The sequence below is a fragment of the Miniopterus natalensis genome, chromosome 6, assembly GCF_054644295.1.
Source record: "Miniopterus natalensis isolate mMinNat1 chromosome 6, mMinNat1.hap1, whole genome shotgun sequence".
NCBI classification, from domain to species: Eukaryota; Metazoa; Chordata; class Mammalia; order Chiroptera; family Miniopteridae; genus Miniopterus; species Miniopterus natalensis.
The window spans coordinates 48403429-48426212 of NC_142086.1; the positions used below are offsets into that span (position 1 = coordinate 48403429).

Below are 22784 nucleotides of genomic sequence, written 5' to 3' on the forward strand. Positions count from 1 at the left end.
TACTCTACCTCATATAAGTGGAATCATACACTATTTGTCTTTTTGTGACTGGTTTATTTAACTTAGCATAATGTATCTAAGGTTCATCCATGTTGTAGCATATGTCATAATTTCCCCTCTCCCCTTTCTTAAAAAATAGTTTATTGATTTTTTTAGAGAGAGAGGAAAGGAGAGTGAGGGAGAGAAGGAATCATCAATGTGAGAGCACAACATTGATCTACTGCCTCCTGCACACCCCCAACTCTACCCCTCCCCCTTGAGCCTGCAATCCGGGCATGTGCCCTTTATGGTGCATGGTATGGGGCCCAACCAACTGAACCACCTGTCCAGGCCATAATTTCCTCCCTTTTTACAGAGATAGGTGTGGTTACCATATTCCTGGAGCCTTTCTTACTGTCATCTTTATATATTCTAGATTTTGATGTATGTCATGTACGTATCTCCATTCCTTATGGCATTAAAAGGCAAATCAAAATAGACTTGTCAGCAGTTATTTTGAGACTCCCAACAGAATCCTTTTATGAAATGGGTTGTTAGACACAGATGTAGATATGTTACAGGTCATAACATAGGAAAAATAAAATTTAAGCCAATCCATAAGTGTTAAGAGTTTAAGTGGCTGCTCTGTCTGGAGTAGCTTACTCTCTGTCTCACTGCATCACGAATAAACTTTCTTTCACTTTAAACTAAAAAAAAAAAAAGAGTTTAAGTAGTAGTTTTTCTTTCTCCTTGAATTGTGTTAAACGCAAAATATTTTGAGCCCGGCCAGGCATGGCTCAGCGGTGGAGCATCGACCTAGGATCCAGGTGATCAGGGTTCAATTCCCTATCAGGGCACATGCCCGGGTTGCGGGCTCGATCCCTAGTCAGGGGCGTGCAGGAGGCAGCTGATCAATGACTCTCTCATCATTGTTGTGTCTATCTCTCTCTTCCTCTCCTTTCCTCTCTCTGAAATCAATAAAGATATATTTAAATAAAAAAAATATTTTGAACTTGTATGGTATCTTAGTTTATACTTACTTGAAAGTGTCACATTAGCAGTTTTATGAAGGTAAATATATCACCATTATACATATTGGTTTATTTAGTTATCTCAATTAAGTCATCCACTGTTTTAGAATATTTTCCTGTTTTTTGGGTTTTTTTTGGTAATACTAGATATCACCAGAAATGTGCAATTAAAATGCTATAGATCAACAGGTGTTTGGTGAGCATCCATGTATCTGTAGTCTTTTCTTAACCATTGTAAATCAGTGGATTAGATTTAGTGATGAACTGTGGAATATGAATAACTGCTCAGTTTAAATATACAGATTACCGAAGTTGTACAGTCTCGTACTTAAGTTGCATAATCTCCTTTAGAGTATAAGAATGATTAAACAGGAGGATGAATTGCTGATAGAAAATCAAGTTTGAACTGCAGAGATTCTTGGTTCCTCAGCAATATAATTAATATGGTTGCATTAAGGTTACTATAGCTAGAGTATTCAAAGATAACTTAGTTTTCAAGACAGTTTTGTTTACTACTGAAAAACTTGATTGGTAAATTGTGGGACAGAATTATAATCTACCCTTAAACAGTTAATGAAGTTATTTTGAAGTGATTGGTTTTATATATATGTGTTGCTTTTAATTCTGAGAATTTATCAGCACAGAGTAACAATAATTGTAGCTATACAAAATGAGTCCTAATTTTATAGCAAGACAAGAAAGCACAGATCTTGATCTGCTGTGAAAACTGGAAGGGGCTGTTAACCAGTCAGTTGTCACTGCTGATTTATTGATTCTAGCATAATAGATATGGCAATCTCTTCTTCCACTACCTTCTTTCATGGCATAGGAAAAGGGTATTAACTCCCACTGTAATTATAGTACCATTTCACCTGCTTGAATATGTTAACTCCCTGGACAAGAAATTCAGGGTGTTAGAGGAGGGAAGGTGAAATGGAAACAGCTTTCTAAAAAGTAGTACTGATTTTGTGTGTGTGTGAGAGAGAAAAAGTCGAATTTCCTATCTGATTAAAATAAAACAGACTAGTTTCCTTTAAATAGTATTTGCCATGATTTAAAAGAAAAAACAACAACAACTTTGTATATAGTTGCTATTTGCTATGCAGAGCAAATTCTGGAAATAACTCTTGAAATCATACCACTGTTAAGGAGCGAATTTGAAGCCCTAGGAACAAAAGAGCCTACCTACACTTCTCCCTTTCTGAGAATCACTCACACTTCTCTATGCAAGAAGATGATCTTGATAATATTTCAAGATGGTTGCTTTTTTTTTTTTATTATGAGCTTGGACTCAAAGGGACTAATAGGGACTCATAGGGCTACCTGAGTAATGTCTTGAGAGTATGGTATTAGTTCACCTGGACTCTTATCTGGCCTTGAAAGTTTTACTTTGGATACTGTACATCAACAGAGGAGGTACTCACCTTTTTTAAAGAGTTCTTTTTTCTCTGGGAAATGGCAGAATAATGCTTACAATCTTTAAAAATATAAGGGAGCTTGCTCAGAAAAACACATGAAAGACACATGTTCAGCTTAAATCGTTAGGCTGAAGAAAAAATTTAACTCCCTCCCCTACTATTTTCATTATCTTGGATTTTAAGTAATAGAGGAAGCTTTTGAAAAGGATGAGTTAAACAATATCTTTGGTGAGGGTTTTCATGGCTTATAAACTTTTTCTTTTCTTTTTTTCTTTTTTTGAATATGTCTTTATTGATTTCAGAGAGAGGAAGGAAGAAGGAGAGAGAGATAGAAACATCAATGATGAGAGAGTCATTGATCGGCTGCCTCCTGCAAGCCCGCAACCTGGGCATGTGCCCTTACCAGGAATCAAACCACGGTCTCTTGGATCATAGGTTGATGCTCAACTGCTGAGCCATGCTGGCCAGGCTCTTTTTTTCTCTAATTATCTTTAAAACACCAGTGAGGGCCTGGATGGAATCTTACTTGGAGAAGATAATAAAATCCAGGTTCTGGCTTTCCTTTGAATACTTATTTATAGAATAATAGAATATTAAGAGCTGGACATGCTATTAAAGATGATACAGTCCATTCCTCATTTTTTATGGATGAGGGAACGGAGATCTGGAGAGATTAAATGATTTTCTCAGGGACTCATATTAGTAGGTAGAGAGTTTTTAGTTTTCTCGTTACTGTCTTTTCCATTTCATGTCTGAATTTCTCATGGATCTTGCCAGGTTTGGTTAGTAAACCAATCTGAGCTAAATAGGAGCAGTTACAACATTATAAATATAACATTTGGAGAAGACCTTTCAGTTTCACTGAGATTCCTAAAAAATAAAGGCACAGACGTTTATTAAGTGGCTTATTATTATTGTGTAATAAATATACATTCAGAGCCTTAACTCTCCTTCGCACTGATTACAGTGTCCGTTCTCCTGTTTGTAGCTCTTAGAGGAGTCAGATAGGTCTAGATTGAAGTTATGAAGATGAAGACTGCAGTGTATATTTGTAATTTTTGGAAGACGGCAAGAGTATTGGAAGTGTTTTCTCTTAAGGGAACTTGGACTTACTGTTTTATTTGCTGATCATAGACCTGTTGTAACTTTTTTTGCTCCTTTTTCAAGCCATTTCAAATTTTTGTTGGAATGTTATTGCTTTCTTCACACTCGGCCCCATAAAATGAAAATGAAAAGAGATTGAATATTTTCTGTAGCACTATAGATAATTATAGTTGACATTCAGTGATTACTTACTGAATGCAGGGTACTATGCTAAGGTTTTTTATATGTATTTTAGAATTTAGTTGTCATATCTCTATGGGAGAGGCTGTTATTTGTATTTTATAGGTGAAATTAAAACAAAAAATTTGTCAGATGTTACCTAGCTAGTAAGAGGTAAGATACGAATTCAAACACAGGCAGTTTTTTAAAAACTCCATTCCATTGCCTCACACAACACAAAGTTATTATAGAGACCAAATTACAAAGGACACAGAACTTACTGAACAAAATAAAGGATGGCCACTCACATTACTCAATGATTTAATAAGGGATTCCTTTTAAAAAGCAGGTTCCAGGGTGTGTACTCTCTGTGTTTTATAGTCAAATACATGCAGAGAACCATCTTATTGATATGGGAGGTTTTGGACACTTGGTTTTGCCACCCATGGAGTTACAGGGATGCCCTTAGGTCATTGGGCTATATCCCTGATCCAACCAGTGTCCTGTTTTTGCAAAGAATAGCCCTGCATTGCCCAGAGTAGATAAAGCTATTCTGGTGAAAGAAGTTTCTTGGGCATGGTAAGTAAGTACTATAATGGACATACTGGCAACTCCTCTGGGTATCTAAATAGTTACTCAATTTATATGCAACTTTTAGTAATATGTCTATTATATAGAACAAGGAATATAGATGTTGGTTTCAAAATCTCTGCATTAAGTTTCAGTATTTTATTCTTTGATAATTATCAGAGATAGTAGTAATTCTTTATCAAAGGAGGTAGTTATGACTTAGAGCCTCAAATTCATTTTAATCGTTTGAGGACATCTATGTGCTTATTAGTAACCTTGAATATCCTGTTGTATTTTACATTGCATCATGTTAATTTAGATTGCATATTAATTCCATTTTAAGGATATTGTCAAGGTTGAAGTGGAAGTAGTTGTTTTTTTTTAGGATCTCAAATAAATGTGTAGAATAATTCTTTATTACACTTCCTATTTCTTTCAAATATTTTTTATATTAGTTAACTAAATTGATTAAAAACACTATGATGCATAAAAAGATAAAAAAACGAAGGTGTTATTATTAAAATTAAAGTGAAATTTTCTCTGAATTCTGGGCATATTCAGCTTCTTAAGGTACAGCTAACCAGAGCTAACTCCTAGAAATTATTTTCTTGCATGTATTTCTTATATGAGAAAGAATTTTCATTCATGTTCTTATAGTTGATATTTATAATAAGGGGTCAGTAAACTTTTTTTGTATTGGACCAAATAGTAGTAAATTCTTTAGGGTTTGTGGGCCATATGGTCTTTCTTCCAACTATTCAACTCTGCCATAATAGCATGAAAGCTTCCATGGACAGTATGTTAATGAATGAACTTGGCTTCATTTCCAAAAAATTTATTTACGGACACTGAAATTTGAATTTAATATAATTTTCATGTATCATGAAATATTCTTCTTTTGCTTTTTCAACCATTTAAAAATGTAAAAGCCATTTTTAGCTCATAGGCTGTACAAAAACAGATTATGGGGCAGACTTGTCTGACATGCTGTCATTTGCTGACCCCTGCTCATAATGATCCCGTGAGACTTTGCTGACTGCCTTACCTTTTTCCCCCTTTCATTTAAAATTATTTTATGTTTTGCTTATCTTGCTACTTAAGCATATGTTTTCTTTCATTGTTAAGGTGTGTAACTTTTAAACTTTAATAATTTTTAATTAATTTTAATTAAAAATTTTAAATTAAATTTTAAGCTATGGAGGGTAGGGTGTAAATAATATTGTCCTCTTTAATGCTTTGGACATTTATGAAAGTTATATGCTCAATAACTATTTGGAAAGGAATAGTATCTGTCATCTAGTATTTGAAGGCTGTGTATAGATCATTTTATTTCATTTATTTATTCATTTATTAACATTTTTCAGAATGGTTCTCTTGCATTAATGAATATTAAGTAATAGGGAGACAAAACTCTCCAGAATGCAGGGATAAGAGAAAGGAGAGAAAGAAGCTCCAGTTGAGTGTGTTCCTTGTGTCATCATATGTATACTCTGGTCAATGATATCGACAGTCCTTCATTTAACCTTTACAACTGTTTTAATAGGTATTTCTTTACTAATTTTACAGATGAAAAAACTTAGATAAAATACTATAGGGTTAGATAAGTGAATGGTGGAGCATAATTTGAACTGAGATCTTGTTCTTTCTCATACTTTTAAAAAATTAATAAGTACACAATAGTCAGATTTTACTTTATTTTTAAATATGTCTTTATTGATTTCAGAGAGAGGAAGGAAGAGGAAGAGAGAGAGATAGAAACATCAATGATGAGAGAGTCATTGATCGGCTGCCTGCTGTACACTCCCCTACTGGGGATTGAAACCCAGGCATGTGCCCGGACTGGCAATTGAACTGCAGTCTCCTGGATCATAGGTTGATGCTTAACCACTGATCCACGCCAGCCCAGCTTTACTTTTTTTTTAATAATAAGGAATATTTAATAGGCTACCTTAGACATTAGGTACTTACCTGTTGCTATAAGTTTTCACACATATCTTAGATGACCAAGGCCAGAGACTTTTTAGAGAAGGTGAAATGTTGAAGATCTTCCAATATAAACTTTCAGATTCTTTGAATATATGATTATAAAGGGATTATTTTTATTTTTTAAAAATTTTAATTTATTTTTTAGAACAGTTTTAGATTTACAGTAAAACTGCTTAGAAAGTATAGAGTTCCCATATACTCACTCCCAGTTTCCCTTATTGTTAACATCTTGCATTAATGTGGTATATTTGTTACAACTGATGGGCCAATATTGATACATTATTATTAATTAATGTCCATATTTTACTTTAGGATGCACTCTGGGTTGTACGGTTATACAGACTTTAACAAATGTATAATGTTAAGTTCCTATCATTACAATATCATACAGAATAATTTCACTCCCCCAAAATCCTGTATTCTACCTATTCATTTCTTCTCCTGTTTCTCGGAACCCCTAGCAATCACTGATCCACAATTTCCTCTATTATTAACATCTTGCATTAGTATGGCATATTTTTACAATTGATGAGCCAATATTGATACATTATTATTAACTAAAATCCATAGTTTACATTAGGGTTCATTCTTTATGAACCTATGGGTACATTTTATGGCTTTTAACAAATGAATGACATGTACCCACCAGTGAAGTATCATACAGGATGTTAGTTTCATTGCCCTAAAATCCCATGTGCTCCATATATTCTTCCCTCTGTCCCTCCCCATGAATCCCTGGTCACCACTGATCTTTTTACTGTTTTTATAGTTTCCATAATGTCATATAGTTGAAATAATACAGTATGTAGAATTTCAGATTGACTTCTTTCACTTAGCAATATGTATTTAAGATTTATTAATGTTTTTATGTGGCTTAATAGCTCATTTCTTTTTATCGATGGAAAATATTCCATTGTATGGATGTACCACATTCATCTACCAAAGCACATTTTGGTTGTTTCCAGGTTTTCGCAATTCAGAATAAAGCTATATAAACATTCAGGTACAGGTGTTTGTGTGCACATAAATTTTTAGCTTATTTGAGTAAATACCTAGGAGTGCGACTGTTGGATCCTGTGGTAACTTACGTTTAACTTTTTATTGTAAAGGGCTTTATTTTCAAATGACGGGATAAACATTTTTTTCCTCATTTTTTTTACATAACTCTTATTTCTCTTTGAAGTATCATTTCACAAAAGTAAATTAGTAGAATTGCACAGTGAAATAAGATTGAGGAAATGTACATAAATGTACATGCAGTTTCTACCAAACTACAGTCATATGTTGCTTAACAATGGGGATAGGGCCTAAGAAATGCATTGTTAGGTGAATCCATTGTCATGTGAACATCATAGAGTGCATTTACACAAACCAGCTGGGATAGCCCATGACACACCTAGGTTATCTGGTATAGCCTGTTGCTCCTAGGCTACAAGTCTGTACAGCATGTTACTGTACGAAATACTGGAGGCAATTGTAATATAATGGTAAGTATTTGTGTATCTAAACATCTAAATATAAAAAAGGAACAGTAAAAACTGACATAAAAGATAAAAAAGGGGTACACCTCTATAGGACACCTATCATGAATGGAGCTTGCAGTACTGGAAGTTGCTCTGGGTGAGTTAGTAAGTGGTGAGTGAATGTAAAGGCCAAGGACATTACTCTCCTCTACTGTAGACTTTAAAAACATTGTATCCCGGCCGGGCGTAGCTCAGCGGTTGAGCATTGACCTAGGATCCAGGCAATCGGGGGTCGATTCCTGGTCAGGTCACATGCCCGGGTTGTGGGCTCAATCAGTGACTCTCTCTTCATTGATATTTCTATCTCTCTCTCTCCCTCTCCTTTCCTCTCTCTGAAGTCAATAAAGATATATTTAAAAAAAAATAAAAATAAAAAAAATAAAAATAGAAACATTGTACATTTAGGCAACCCTAAATTTATAAAACAACACAAGAGGAAATTAAATGGTACAGTCAAGAGATGTGGTAAATATGAGATGTACGATGAGGTTACTGGGGCATAACACGGCATACTGTTTTACAGCAAACTTCTTTTTAATAAATAGAGTTCGCTCTAAAACAATGATAAATAGTATAGTAAATACATAAATCAATAACATAGTGGTTTCTTATCATTATCAAGTATTATGTATGGTACATAATCATATGCTCCATACTTTTATACAGTGGGCAGTGCAGTCAGTTTGTTACCAGCATCACCACGAACACGAGTAATGGGGTTGTGCTGCGACATTAAGACCTTACAATGGCTACGATGCCTGTGACATCACTAGGTGATAGGAATTTTTCAGCTCCATTATAAACTTTCGGGACCACCATTGTATATGTGGTCTGACATTGACCAAAATAAAGGTTGTTATGCTGCACGTGACTGTATATGTTTAGTAGACACCAATGACTAGATCAAATCTTAAGTTGGTCATTTCAACTGATTTGCTTGAAAGAAATTGAAGTTTCAGTCAAGCTAAATTATATGAATGTTAAAAGTATAAATGAAGAAAGTTTTTGACAGAGTAAAAATTTGGGAGTTTCTTTCTTGAGTCAACAATTTGAGTGTCTATACTGCCAAGGGAGAAGTGAACAATGCTAGAGATATGCATGAGGTGCTTTGGGGGCACAGGAGGGATATGTAATTGAGCCTGAGTGGGTGGGGGAAGTGGTTCCAGGAGGACCCACCTCCTAGGAAGGCGATAGCTCACCTTTTTTCTTCTCTCTCTTTATTAGCTTTAAAAGTTATTTAAAAATGCATAGTTATTACAAATACTAAAAGAATCCAGATGTATATGTAGTAAAAAGTGTAAATTCCTATTTATATACCCTGATCTCTAATCCCCATTTTTAAAAGTTGTAGTTAATAGATTAATAAATATCTTTCCAGATTTTTTTCTATGCATATACCATCAAGGTTTATTTTACACAAAATTGGTTTTATACTATGTTTAATTTTTAACTTGCTTTTCCCCCTGTGTAATCTATCATGTATATGTTTCCATGTCAGCAGATATAGATCAATCTCATTTAAAAACTTGCTGCCTCACATAATGGTGTGGATATACCATCATTTATTTACGTTATTTTCTGTTGTTGGACATGTATGTTTCCAACCTATTACAAACAATGAGTATCCTTATACCAATGTATTTATTTTCTTTTGTGAATTAAGTTTTAAACGATGAGTAGCATATAGGTAGGTGAAGGGAATGAGGATTAATGTGAAGGGGAAATGTTTTCTAGGCCAACAGAACAATGTGGACTTTTAAAAAACACTGCAGAAGAAAATGACAAACTTTTAATTAGGGGAGAAGCATTTCTATTTTTATGCTTTGAAAATAAAGCACCTCTTGTTTTCTTAAACTGTATGTTAGAGTATCTTATTTTTACGGAATAGACATCTATTTACTGAATAATTTATAGTTATAAAATTTTCTTTGGGAGATTAAAAACTTTTTTCAGTAAATGTGACCAATGGAGAAATGGAATCACAGGCTGATAAAAATGACTATTCAGAGTTCTCATAGAGGTTAAGTGGATAGTTCTGGGAATAGAGGTTGTATCTTAGCAATCTTTCTCTTCTTAGTTCTGTTATCTAATTGAGAATTTCTTACCTAGAGTTCCAAATAGCTTTTTGAGTTGCTAGTTCCCACTATTATCCAACTGAAACAGATTTTGTTTAATTAAAATAATAGTGATTAGGAAGTTGCTAGTTTATCAAGAATGTATCTGAAAATGGCATATATGGCTTAAAGTAGATGAACTGCATTTTGTTGTATATTACTCTTAACAATAAAGTTTTATAAACTTTAGTTGCTGTTTTCTTCCAAATTTCCACTTTTGAATGTTGCCTATAGTACGATATCAAGTATTAACTAGTATTGTACTTTTATCATGTCCGGACAAATAAGAGTATCTGCTCATTTCTTAAAAATACATTGGAAATAAATGGAACATTAAACAAGGGTGACATCTTTCTGAGCTATTTCTGAAAGTAAAAGCTTTTCTTTTTGGTTGCCAAGGATGCTTTGCTGTTTGGTTACTTGTGTTTTATTGAATAGAAATCTGAATCTTTGTAAGGCTCAACTTCTGAAATTTCTTACTCATTTTTTAAAAAACACACATGCTAAATAGTTCTAAGTAGCTGCCCTCTTAGCGCAGTAGGCAGCGGGTCAGTCTCATAAATAGTTCTAATTAGTGTTATTAATTTGAATAATATAAATGCTTTGAGTAAATCAGCCCAATGTATTCTCTCATTACCTTAAACAATAATTTATTACCTATTGTATTACATGATTATGAAATACTTATATTTTATCTTAAGGTAATTATTACTTTATGTGAAGTACACTTTTTAAGCATTTATATCTATTTTTCACTTAGAATAATTTTTAAGAGTAAAGTATATACATTTAAACACATAAAATAACTTATTTTATATGTAATTTTTTTAGGGCTGCTTTGGAAGAAGTGGAAGGGGATGTGGCAGAATTGGAACTCAAACTTGATAAGGTAGATTTTACTTTTTCAACTTCTAAAACATTACTCTTGTTTTCCATAAATAATAATTTGTGCCTATAATAGTAGGTGGTTTATGTTATTTCTTTTATCTCTGTGAGGGTAAATGCTATTATCCCAATTTTACAAAGGAAATTAAGACTAGAAACAATAAGTAGCTTGTTGAAAACCTAATCTAAGTGCCAGAGAAAGAATTTGAACCATGTCTGACATTATTTTTAAAAAATTTATTGATTTCAGAAAGAGAGAGAGAGAGAGAGAGATTTGTTGTTTCACTTATTTGTACATTCTTTGGTTGATTCTTGTATGTGCCCTGACCAGGGATTGAATCTGCAACCTTGGAGATGCTTTAACCAACTGAGCTACCCATCCAAGGCCCCATGTCTGACTTTAAAGCTCACTATATATTCTTTATATTATTGGAATTTTGTTCCCTTTTTCTCCATCAAAAAGATTGCAACTATCTTTTTTGATGCTCAATGGATTTTATACATAACCTACCATTCCTGTTTATAAGTTTGGATGTGGCCATGTTCAAATATAAAATAAAAATTTAAAAACTCATATTTTTAAAAAGCTATTGCCAGAAATGCTTAATATATATTTAATAATTAATATTAAGTGGTCATATTCTCTGTAAGGGTAAATGTATATTGATTACTACCTTCTATATTAATTATTGATAATCTTGGTTCTTTTGCTTCTACCCAAGAAACATTGTCTGCTATGTAACAGGCAGAAATATGAGAATGACTAAGACATGGCTTCTGATCTTAAGGAACCATTATTCAGTGAAATAACTCTTAAAATTGCTGAGGAGAAATCAGATGTATATTAGAAATAACTTTTTTGAAAATAATTTCCTATTTATTTAATTATTATTGTAAGTGGTGTTGGTATGTAAAGCAGTGCTTCTGAAACCTGTTTGCTTAGCTTCCTATCACCTAGGGATGTTATCCTGTGAAAATACAGATCCCAATTTATTAAGTCTGGAGTAGCTGAGATTCTTTGATTCTAACCTGATTCCAGGTGATACCTATGTAGTTGTGTGAGTAGCAAGGATATAAAAATATGTTAATTAGTCTGAAGGTTTTGAAATGTTTTGAAATCTTGAGATATATATGTATATGATGTAAATAGTATAGAAACTATATAAAGCAGTATTAGTTATATATGTAAATTAGATACAAATTTTAGAAAATGTTTACTAATAAATTATTTCTGTGTAGTACTCTATAGTTTTCCAAGCACTTTGTTATACAGTATGCTTTTGGATTTTTACAATTGTCCTGTGAGGTAGGTAGGACAAGTGGTATTATTCCCATTTTAGAGATGATCATACCAAAGCCCAGAAAGTGAAGGGGACTTGCTTCATATCACAGTTAGAAGAGGCAGAACCAGGATTAGAACCCATATGTTTTTATTCTTAGTTCAGTGCTCTTGTGCACCACTGTATTTCTGGATCCATGTTGGGGGAGCACATGCCACTTGGGAATTTTCTGAGGAACACTAACAAGCTTCCAGGCAAGTGTTTTTAAGAATTAATGTTATAATTTTTGGCAAGAATATTATTTTCAAAACTTTACTTTTTATTTAAAATTAAATGTGTGGAATTATTATTATTATTATTATTATTATTATTATTATTATTATTATTATTATTTTACCCTGAGGTAGTATACTTATTTATTTATTTTTTTAATATATCTTTATTGATCTCAGAGAGAGGAAAGGAGAGGGAGAGAGAGAGATAGAAACATCAATGATGAGAAAGTCATTGATCCAGCCTGCAGCCTGGGCGTGTGCCCTGACCGGGAATTGAAACCCGATCGCCTCGATCCTAGATCGACGCTCAACTGCTGAGCCACACCCGGCTGGGCAGTATACTTATTTTTAAGCACTCTTTGAAAACAGTTCTTAAACCCTTAAGGTAGGTAGTAGAAGATATAGTTTTGACTTTCTGGTAGATTTATGAGAGAGTATATAGAAGGCAAGACTTTTAAAAGAATCAGAGTAGTAGCATCTATTCTCTTTGGTTGGAACTGCATCTAAATCATATGAAACATTTTTTGTGAAGGGGAACCTCAAAATTTAACGTATCTAAACAATCCACTGACAACATTTTTGTTAATGATTTTGCTTTTATGAGCAGTTTCTTTTTTATATCATTTAGTTGGAGTTAGGAGACTGGTAGAATTCTAAAACCAAAAGATTCAAATCCCAAACAAGTTATTAAAATACTGACATTTTGCTTTCAAAGGACTACTAAGGGTACCATGGGAACTTTGACTTTTATTAGAATATCATCTTCTACCCAAATAGAAGTTCCATAGTTATTTTTCTAAGTTAAGATCTTAATCCCTTATAAATGTACCTCTCCCAAATTCTTAAGCTATTATCTACAAATTTTACTTTAGAATTATGAGGAGTTATCATGGAGAGAGCTGAGAGGTGCTAGAAATGGTTGTTATTGAAGGTGGCACCATTGAAGGACTAGTGGAGGAGAGAGGTTGCCCAAGACTAGTTCAGTGATTTCATAACTTTGTGCAAGGCAAGTTTTACCTGTAATAACATTGTAAATCATGCCAGCAACAGGTTAAACTAGCTTGATGACTTAGCTTATATTTGTTTTGCTTATAATGTATGCCCTTCTGAATATTGCTTCATGAGTGGCATTGCTCTGCTGGGTCTAATTATTTGTCCATTCTGGCAGGTATTCGTGCAGTTGGTATCATAGAGCATCATAGTTGCCATCTAGATATAATTTCTGTATCTGCTGCATCTTCTCACTGGAATGCTTGCTCCATGTTTGTTAAGCAGATATGCTTTAAATCACAGCTTAGTTACTACCAAACTTAGGGTTTTTTTCTGGTTGTGGCTTTGGACAAGTTCCTCAACCTTCCTATGCTTCAGTTTCTTTATATCCAAAATAGGGGAAATAAGAGTTTCTGTCTTTTTTTTTAAAAATATATTTTATTGATTTCAGAGAGAGGAAAGGAGAGGGAGAGAGATAGAAACATCAATGATGAGAGAGTCATTGATTGAGCCCGCAACCTGGGCATGTGCCCTGACCAGGAATCGAACCCCGATTGCCTGGATCCCAGGTCTACCGACGCTCAACTGCTGAGCCACACCCGGCCCGGCAGAGTTCCTGTCTTATAAGGTCATTATGAGAATAAGATGTGTTGATATATTTTAAGCGCTTAGCACAGTTCTTGGTACATACTAAGTTCTAAATAAATGTTAATAATAATGGTGTTCAACGGACTATGAACTCCTTGAAGACAGGCTGTTTTTAAAGGGAAAATAACCCTCTTATTTCTTGGGCACTTAGGGTACCAAGTTCTTTGTTTTATTTATGTTATCTCCAACTTTCATGGCCATGTTGCAGAGTTGGTATTAGTGCCTATGACATAGTTTTCACTTTAGTAAAAGAAAAAACCTGTTGAATGAATTGGGGCTGCTAGCTTGATAATTTTGACTAATTTGACATTCACTTTTAGGTAAAAATCTTCCCTCTTTGTAGGCTTATATTATTCAGTTCTATCTGACATCTTGCACAATGCCCTGAACAGTAGGCAATGGAGAAATTGGTTGATTAATCAATTCAGGCAACTGCTTAGATAGACTGATATTGAAATGACCAGCAGTACTAGCCCAGCATACCAGTTTACTCCCCTTTCTTCCAACATACCACAGTTTGTTTTTTTATGTTGAATAACTTTTATCATACTGCTTGCTCTGCCTGAAGTTCCTTTTTCTCCCTTCGAATAGATGTTTTAATAAATTTTTATGGAATTAATTTATGGGGTTGAATTTGATTTGATAAAATCATTTTTTTGGTTTGTTATCAGACAACCTCTGGGTCCTAAAAAGTCAACTTTTTGGTACAACTTTCTTATGAATTACTTGTTCAACTAAATAATTTGTAAAGTTATTTTCAACCTGATCTAATGTTTTTCTTTTTCAGCTTGTGAAGCTTTGTATTTCGATGATTGATACCGGAAAAGCCTTTTGTGTTGCAAATAAACAGTTCATGAATGGGATTCGAGACCTGGCACAATATTCTAGTAATGATGCTGTAGTTGAGGTTAGTATTTGAAAATTAGTTAAAATGATAACTGCAACAAGACATTAATCAATTATGCACCAGTTTGCCTTATGAAGAGTTATAATGCTCCTTAAAATTAGAAGTAGAAAAGCTGTCACCCTTTGGTGCTATCTTGTATAATTGTTTTTTTGGATACTTAGAAGTTGATGGTTGATTTGCATTGTGATTATGTTTAATTACTGCTAGGTGAGCTGAAGCATCTACAGGAAGGCTTGAGCAGGAAGAGCAGGATTTGCTTATTAGTAGCTGCTTGTAGAGGAAAGTAGAGCATTAACCTAAGAATAGTGTCTAACTGTATATATGGAGAGCTCTGGTATATGAAAGTTTTGATCAGCTACCTATACTAGGTTAGCTTAGACCCCTTACTGTGTGGTATTAATGACATTCCTTTCATGAGGAATAATAACAGGTGAAGGAATGGGTATAGTTTGATGATGATTTGACCCATAGATGCCTACATGGGCACAGTCTTGATGCACTCAGTTTTACTTTTAGGTTTATATATGCCATTCCTATTTGTTAGCATAATACTGTTGATAGGGCAGTTCTAATTCTTTGACTTTTTTAGGGTTTTATATTACTATATGTTAGACTTGACTTCTGCAGAGCATGCCTATGAGGTAGTGAGATTATCCTTAGAAATATGTTATTGTTTACAATGTAATTTAATCTTTCTGTCGTAAATGCTGAAGTAACATTTTTGTGGCCTGTTTTAGTGGCTCTTAAATGACTTTGTTTTTTCTTTTGGTTTCTTTCTCATAGACAAGTTTGACCAAGTTTTCTGACAGCCTTCAAGAAATGATAAATTTTCATACAGTAAGTGTCAGTAAATAGGTATTACTATGAGCATGTTATTTTTAGTACTTTTTTTTAGTGGCAATATTTTATAAACTGAATTAAGTTGAAATTCACTGACTTTGAATTTGTCAACAACTTTTTAGTTGGGTGTATCTAAAATGGGTGTGTGTGTATATGGGTGTGTGTGTCTGTGTGTGTGTGTAACAGAGAGAGAGGCAGAGAGGGAGAGAGACAGAGAGAAAGAGACAGAGAGGGGCGGGTGGAGAGAATACATTTTATTTCCTATTCTAAAATCCTGAACTTATGTCCGTGAAGTACACACCCATAAGTTATTTTTTTTCTTTTAAGTTGTACCTTTGTAACTTTTTAAGCAGTTATTTCAAGAAGAAAGAAGTAAAAGTCATTCTAAATTTAGTTATTTCTTTTAAGGTACAAATATATCCCCTTTGTCTCATTAATTGCTAACATTAAAGACTGCTGTATTATTTGACATATTTATATGTGTGTTTAATATTCGAGGGCATTTTTCCTTCAAGAATGAGGAATATATATTACTTTTGAAATGTCAGAAAATTTCCTTTTAAATTTATAAAAGTTTACTGAAAATACGGTAGCTTATAAGCCATATGCTTCTAAATTTTTTTAAAAAAAGTTAACATATATGGTTGTCATATAATTATTCAGTGCTTCAAAATTTATCAGCAGCTGTCTATAACAAGAATATCAACACTTATATTCCTTATAAAATTTGCTAATTTTTGGTTCTTAGTTAATTTGATTTCCTTCTTATTATTTTTGGTCAACATATTAACACTGAAGTCTGATAATATTTATTATAATTGTCGTTCACATTTTAGCTGTACCAAAATTAGCATGTACAGTATCTGCTTCAGTTCCTGCTTTTAATTATTTTGGCTATATATCTAGGTATAGAATTGTGGGTCATATGGTAGTTCTATGTTTATCTTTTTGAGGAACTGTCAGACTGTTTTCTATAGAGGCTGCACCATTATACATTCCCACCAGAAATTTATGAATGTTTTAATTTTCCACATCCTTGTCAAACACTTGTTATTTTCTATTTTTCTCTCTTTTTTTTTAATCCTCACTCGAGGATAGTTTTCCATTGCTTTTCAGAGACAGTGGAAGGGAGAGAGAGAGAGAAATCGATCGATCGATCGATCGATGTGAGAGAGACACATTGATTGGTTGCCTCCTGCACACGCCCCAACTGGTCTGGGGATTGAGCCTGCAACCAAGGTACGTGCTCTTGACCGGAACTGAACCTGGGACCCTTCAGTCGGTGGGCCAACGCTCTAACCACTGAGCCAAACCAGCTAGGGCTATTTTTCAGATTTTGGTGTCCTAGTAGGTGTGAAGTGGTATCTCTTTATGTTTTTAATTTGGATTTCCTTAAGGACTACTACAGTTGAGCAATTTTTCATGTGCTTATTGGCCATTTGTATATGTTCTTCCACCATTGTTACTATTGTTGTCCATTGAAGTTCTTTGCCCATGAAAATTTTTTAAAAACTTTATTCTTTATAAATTCTTTATATTAAACCTTAATCAGATATGTAATATTTATGTATTATGACAATGTGTATTATGTAAATATTTTCTCCCATCTGTAGGTTGTCTTTTTACTTTTTTGATAATGCCCTTTGATAACACAGAAGTTTTAATTCTGATGAAGGTCAGTTTATTTTTTTCTTTTGCTCCTGCTTTTGGGGTCACATCCAAGAATCCATTGCTAAATCCCAGATCATGATTTATCCCTTTGCCTTGTTTTAAGAATTTTATGGTTTTAGCTCTAATATTTTGCGCCAATTTGTTTTTAATGATTTCTTACTAGTTCTCTTTTTGCCTTCCTTTGAACTTGGATGCCAGTGTATGGTATATTTGATTTCTCTTGAAATCAAGTGGTCTTTTGGATTCCAACTTCTTAAAAAATATAATATAGTAAGATTAATTTTTTTGTTGTTGAGTTATTGATTTATATTAACATAATAGGTTAACTTTTTTCCATAATATATTATCCTTTGTAGTAGTCCTGTTTCTGATATTTTCTTTAAATCAGCCAGTCTTATATTATTGTTTTATATAAGAATACCTTGCTCTTTTCTATAGTTTTATTTGTAAAACATTATAGTTATGATAAACTTTTGGTAAATAAGTTGTTTAAATGTATATTGGAAGCTTTCTTGTCAAGAATTTTCCTTGAAAATATTTTATAAATCACTTTCTTAGAGTAAATTAAATCTTCAAAAATCAGGTTTTTTTGAAGTAAGGTATGTAAGTGTTATTTGCTTCAAGAGGGTAGAGATTGGTCTTTTTAGTGCTAGTGCTGTTACGAGCACCTTCTTTCCTGAACTGATTTCAATAATGTATGTGTGTGTGGTTTTTCTTTTCTTTTCTTAAATTGGAAGCAGTTCGCATTCCTTGACTTTAAGATTGTTTTAAAAAGAACATAGGATTTAGACAGAGACAACTTAGATTAAGCTTTTGCTCCACTGTTATTAGCTGAGTGATTTTGGTCCATTTATTTCACCACTTTCATTTTTCAATTTTGTGTTCTATAAAAGGGAATAATGGAGTTTGCCATGCCTGCATGTAAGGGTGTTGTAACAGAATGTGTGACAGTAGGTTCTGGAGCGTAATATTTCTTCCTTTCCTCTGTCTGTTGGTGTCCATTCAGGGGACTAGAGACCACTTAGGGTGTTTCTGATAGAAAGGTTTTAATACAGTGAATTGGTCATAAAAGAGTTGGAAGAATCTAAGGAATATAAAAAGCCAAGGAAATGCCACCTGGAGATTAGTACACAGGGGAAGTACCTATTGCCTCCCGGACTGGAGGAACAAAAGTGAAAGTGATATTACCAGAGTTCCTCAAGACTGCAGTGCTGAAAATATAGCTCTTGTTACCTAGCCAAAAAGCCAGGAACTTGCCTTCTTTGCTGCTCTAACAGTCAAGGAGCCTGCAGTCTCATTGATACTTCCCTGCGTGGTCATCAATGCTGAAAGTTGGAGTAGCTCACAGTTCCTCATTGGCTATGTCAGAACAGGAGCAGGAAAGAATATGGGTCCTGTTGGTCTCTTGTCTCTTAATCTAACATTGGCACCCTCTGGGACAACTAAACCTCTTAGGTTGCAGTGGGGTCTGGGAAATATACTTTGCAGATTTCTAGCTCCTGGGAGACTTTCTCTGTCATTTTACCCTGCTTCTCACTCACACACACACACACCCAAATATATGTCTATGGTGTGGTTCTTAAGAATATACCTATTTTATTGTCTGTTCTTCTAAGTACCAAGACTGCAATTACTTTGATATGTTTATCTCTGTTACTACCATCTAGAAGAGTTAGTGGTAGAAAGGAGTTACTTATGGCTGGGTTAGGGAGACTGAGATTATGAATTTATGAAAACTCTTAAATGTTTTTTATAGTCATAAAATGAATAAAGATGTGTTAAATCAGTGGCAAAGTATATCACCTAGACAGTTAAGAGTATTTAATGTTCTCTTAAGTTTTCTTTTACTGTTCCTTGTACTTGAAAAAGTTGAGGAACTCTAGTTTTACTGCAAAATTTATGCTGCTTTAAAAAGATAATTTGCAAACTAAGAGGAGATCACTATATTTGTCTGCCTATCTGCCTCAAGGTTTGAAGGCTATAAGTTGGTGAGCGTGTGTATGTTTATGTATATAATTACATACATGTATCTGTAGAGAACTGTTTGTCTGACATTACCCTCAGGTGGTCCCGTGCTTTTCTTCAGTTGGTTATTCAGGTTAATTGTTCTGTGCTTTAGTTGTAATTGCAGTTTGGTCCTGGGAGGAAGTGAGTGTAACTTCTGCCTACTCTACTGCCATATTGGATCATCTGTCCTGTGCTTCTATAGTTTTACTACCATATTCTTTTTTACAGCAGCTCAGAAAATTTTCTTTTAATAGATATAAGTATGAAATCGGTTCATTTTCTTATTTATTTATTTATTTATTTATTTATTTATTTATTTATTTATTTATTTTTATTTAGTTAAAATATATCTTTATTGATTTCAGAGAGAGGAAAGGAGAGGGAGAGAGAGAGATAGAAACATCAATGATGAGAGAGTCATTGATTGAGCCCGCAACCCGGGCATGTGCCCTGACCGGGAATCGAACCCCAATCGCCTCAATCCTAGGTGGACGCTCAACCGCTGATCCACACCTGGCCAGGCCATTTTCTTTTCTTTTATGGTTGCTATGCTATCTGCTTTACCTGGCCTTTTTGTTTCTTGTTAACAAATACTTTTCTCTTAACTTTTTCCAGTAGGAGAAATGTGTGTGTACTTGAATCAGAATTCTTATATTTATGGCAAAGGTTATTTCCCCATTTGAACGCTGTGTACTTTAACTAGGAAGTAGATAGGGATGACACATAATATTATTTACTGTTATATCTTTAGTACTTGTATAATTCTTTTCCTGGGGAAGTCATTTAATTTTTCTAAGCTTTACATTCTTCCTCTGTAAAATGAAAGGGCTTTACCAGATGACTTTTTTTTTTTTTTTTTAATGTATCTTTATTGATTTCAGAGAGAGAAAGGGAGAGGGAGAGGGAGAGGAAGAGGGAGAGGGAGAGAGAAGCATCAATGATGAGAGAGTGATCGATCGACTGCCTCCTGCACGCCCCCAACTGGGGATCTAGCCTGCAACACAGACATGTGCCCTGACGGGGTATCAAACCTCAATCTCCTGGATCCTAGGTCGACGCTCAATCGCTGAGCCACGCCCGGCCAGGCCAGATGACTTTTAATTATAAAAAAGTCTATGATTATAAAGTATCATTTATTATAGATTTAAATATGACCTCAGAGCCATTTGTTAAAATGTGGGAAAAACTTATTTTAGTAGCTTTCTCTACAATGAAATTTTAATTACATAGCATTACAGGATTAAGGAGGCTTTATAGGATAAGACAAACTGCTTTCTAAAAGGTAATAAACACTGGAATCTGCTTTACATTCTGTAGCAGAGTTCATAACACTTAGGTTTTAGTGTATCAGTTTGTGTCTGGATAGCAGGCTGGCTGTTCTAGAGATGTCATTTATGAATAACTGTGGACTTAAATAAATGTTTGAAATAGAAGAACCATTTGGGATAGTAGCCAACTAAGATTAAACATAGATTGGGATTAGGTTAGTCGTTTGAAAAAGAAATTATTTGGATTCTTTTGTGATTTATTTCCTCTATAAAAATGGATAATACTGTTCTATATTCATTATAGAATGAGAATTTCCTAGGCTACTCTTTAACTCATATGTCTTTATAAGATGCCAACTCATACCTTTTTCAGAGCAGGCCATGTATGCCACATTCTGCTAAGTACTAGAGTTGATTTTAATACTGACTTATTTCCTGGCCAGTGTTGCTCAGTGGTTGAGTATTGACCCATCCACCGAGAGGTCACTGGCTCCATTGCTGGTGAGGGCACATGCCCAGATTTTGGGCTTAGTTCCCAGTGGAGGTTGTGTAGGAGGCAACCAATCGATGATGTTTCTCTCTCATTGATGTTTCTATGTCTCTCTCCCTGTCCCTCTTCCTCCCTCTTTCTCTAAAATCAATAAAAACGTATTTAAAAAAAATTAATACTGAATTATTTTCTTGGAACATAATTTCTAAAACCTCACTGGTGATTGTTTTGGATTTTAATTTGCTGTTGGTATAAGGAACTTGGAATGTTTCTTTATTATTGTTTTTTTTTTACTGAGTGAAGCTTTAAAGTTGAATTGCTGCATAAATTCTATAAAAATGTGTGACTTTTTGTTTTGTTTTTTGTGTGATTTTCTATATTATAACCATTCTTTCATTAATTCAACAAATGATTGTAGGTAGTGAGAATTACCGTAGTTCATTGTTTCCCAACTTGTTGTCATCTCATGGCACGGATAGAAACTGATGGTCTATTTGTATGGGACACTGGAGGAAACTGCAGATGGACATCAGAGTGTCATGTCCTAGATGGGTGTTGGTGAAGAATATTTAAATTTCTTTTTTATGAAATTGTTAAAATAATTAAATTAATATTTAATAAATAATTTCTTTTTTATGGAATTGTGTTGAAGTAAAATATACACTGTTAGGGAAGATATTATGTATTGAATGTAATAATTCCATTAAAAAGAACACCAGTTAAGTAAGCCATCCTTTTTTTAAAAAAAATATATCTTGATTGATTTCAGGGAGAGGAAGGAAGAGGGAGAGAGAGTTAAAACATCAGTAATGACAGAATTGTCATTGATCGGGTGCCTCCTGCAGGCTCCTGACTGGGGATCGAGCCTGCAACCTGGGCATGTGCCCAGACTGGGAATGGAATCTCGAAATCCTGGATCCCAGGTTGATGCTCAACTTCTGAGCCGTGCCTGCCAGGCAGCTAAGCCATCTTTTAAAGTCAATAACTGGCATGAAACAACTTTTTATGTTGAGTATTGTTCCCCTTAAACTTTTGAATTCTCCTTTTAACTTATAAACTTAGGCAGAATTCTTCTTTTGGACAGCCAGTACTTCTCTTTGAAACAGCAGGGTGATACTCTCATATCTTTTCTTTACCAAAAGCTGAAAATAGATGAAGCTAAATGTTTTGAATATTTTTTTAGATTAATGAATCATTTTGATAACATTTAATTTGGAATGTATAACTACATACAAACTTTTACATATGAGAGATTGTTTGTGAAATAATGTATTACTAGATCTTCAGAGTTTTCCAAATGAATTCTTAATGTTAAACTTACATCTTGCTGTTACTGTGTCTGCAGTATCAATATGCAAAATTACAATGTTTTCATAATATCTTTTTGTTTTATAGCTTTCTTAGAGCATTTTGAATATTTCATTCCTAGGAATTTGTATTGGTACTTTGTGAAACAAACAGTGCTCTTCTAAAATAATCTTGTATTCAGGAATTTTAACTATTGCTGTTAACTTGAAGACAGTTCTTAACATAAAATCATCATTGAGCAGTGGAAACATTGATATACTTGTCTTTTGGGTTAGTGATTATTACTGTTTATCTGGCATACCAGTGAATGTATCTGTTAATTCTTTTATTC

The 22784-nt window shown here is 33.9% G+C and overlaps 1 protein-coding gene across 3 annotated transcripts in view; it reads left to right on the forward strand.

Annotated features, from left to right (window-relative positions):
* The window catches only part of ACAP2 (ArfGAP with coiled-coil, ankyrin repeat and PH domains 2), a 119346-nt gene that overhangs the window by 30446 nt on the left and 66116 nt on the right, over window positions 1-22784 (forward strand). For all 3 annotated transcript variants that reach the window (XM_087818226.1, XM_016200028.2, XM_087818225.1), the window contains exons 2-4: window positions 10716-10773; window positions 14750-14869; window positions 15653-15706. In XM_087818226.1, coding sequence (XP_087674352.1) covers window positions 10716-10773; window positions 14750-14869; window positions 15653-15706 — 232 coding nt within the window. The remainder of the gene's footprint in view (window positions 1-10715; window positions 10774-14749; window positions 14870-15652; window positions 15707-22784) is intronic.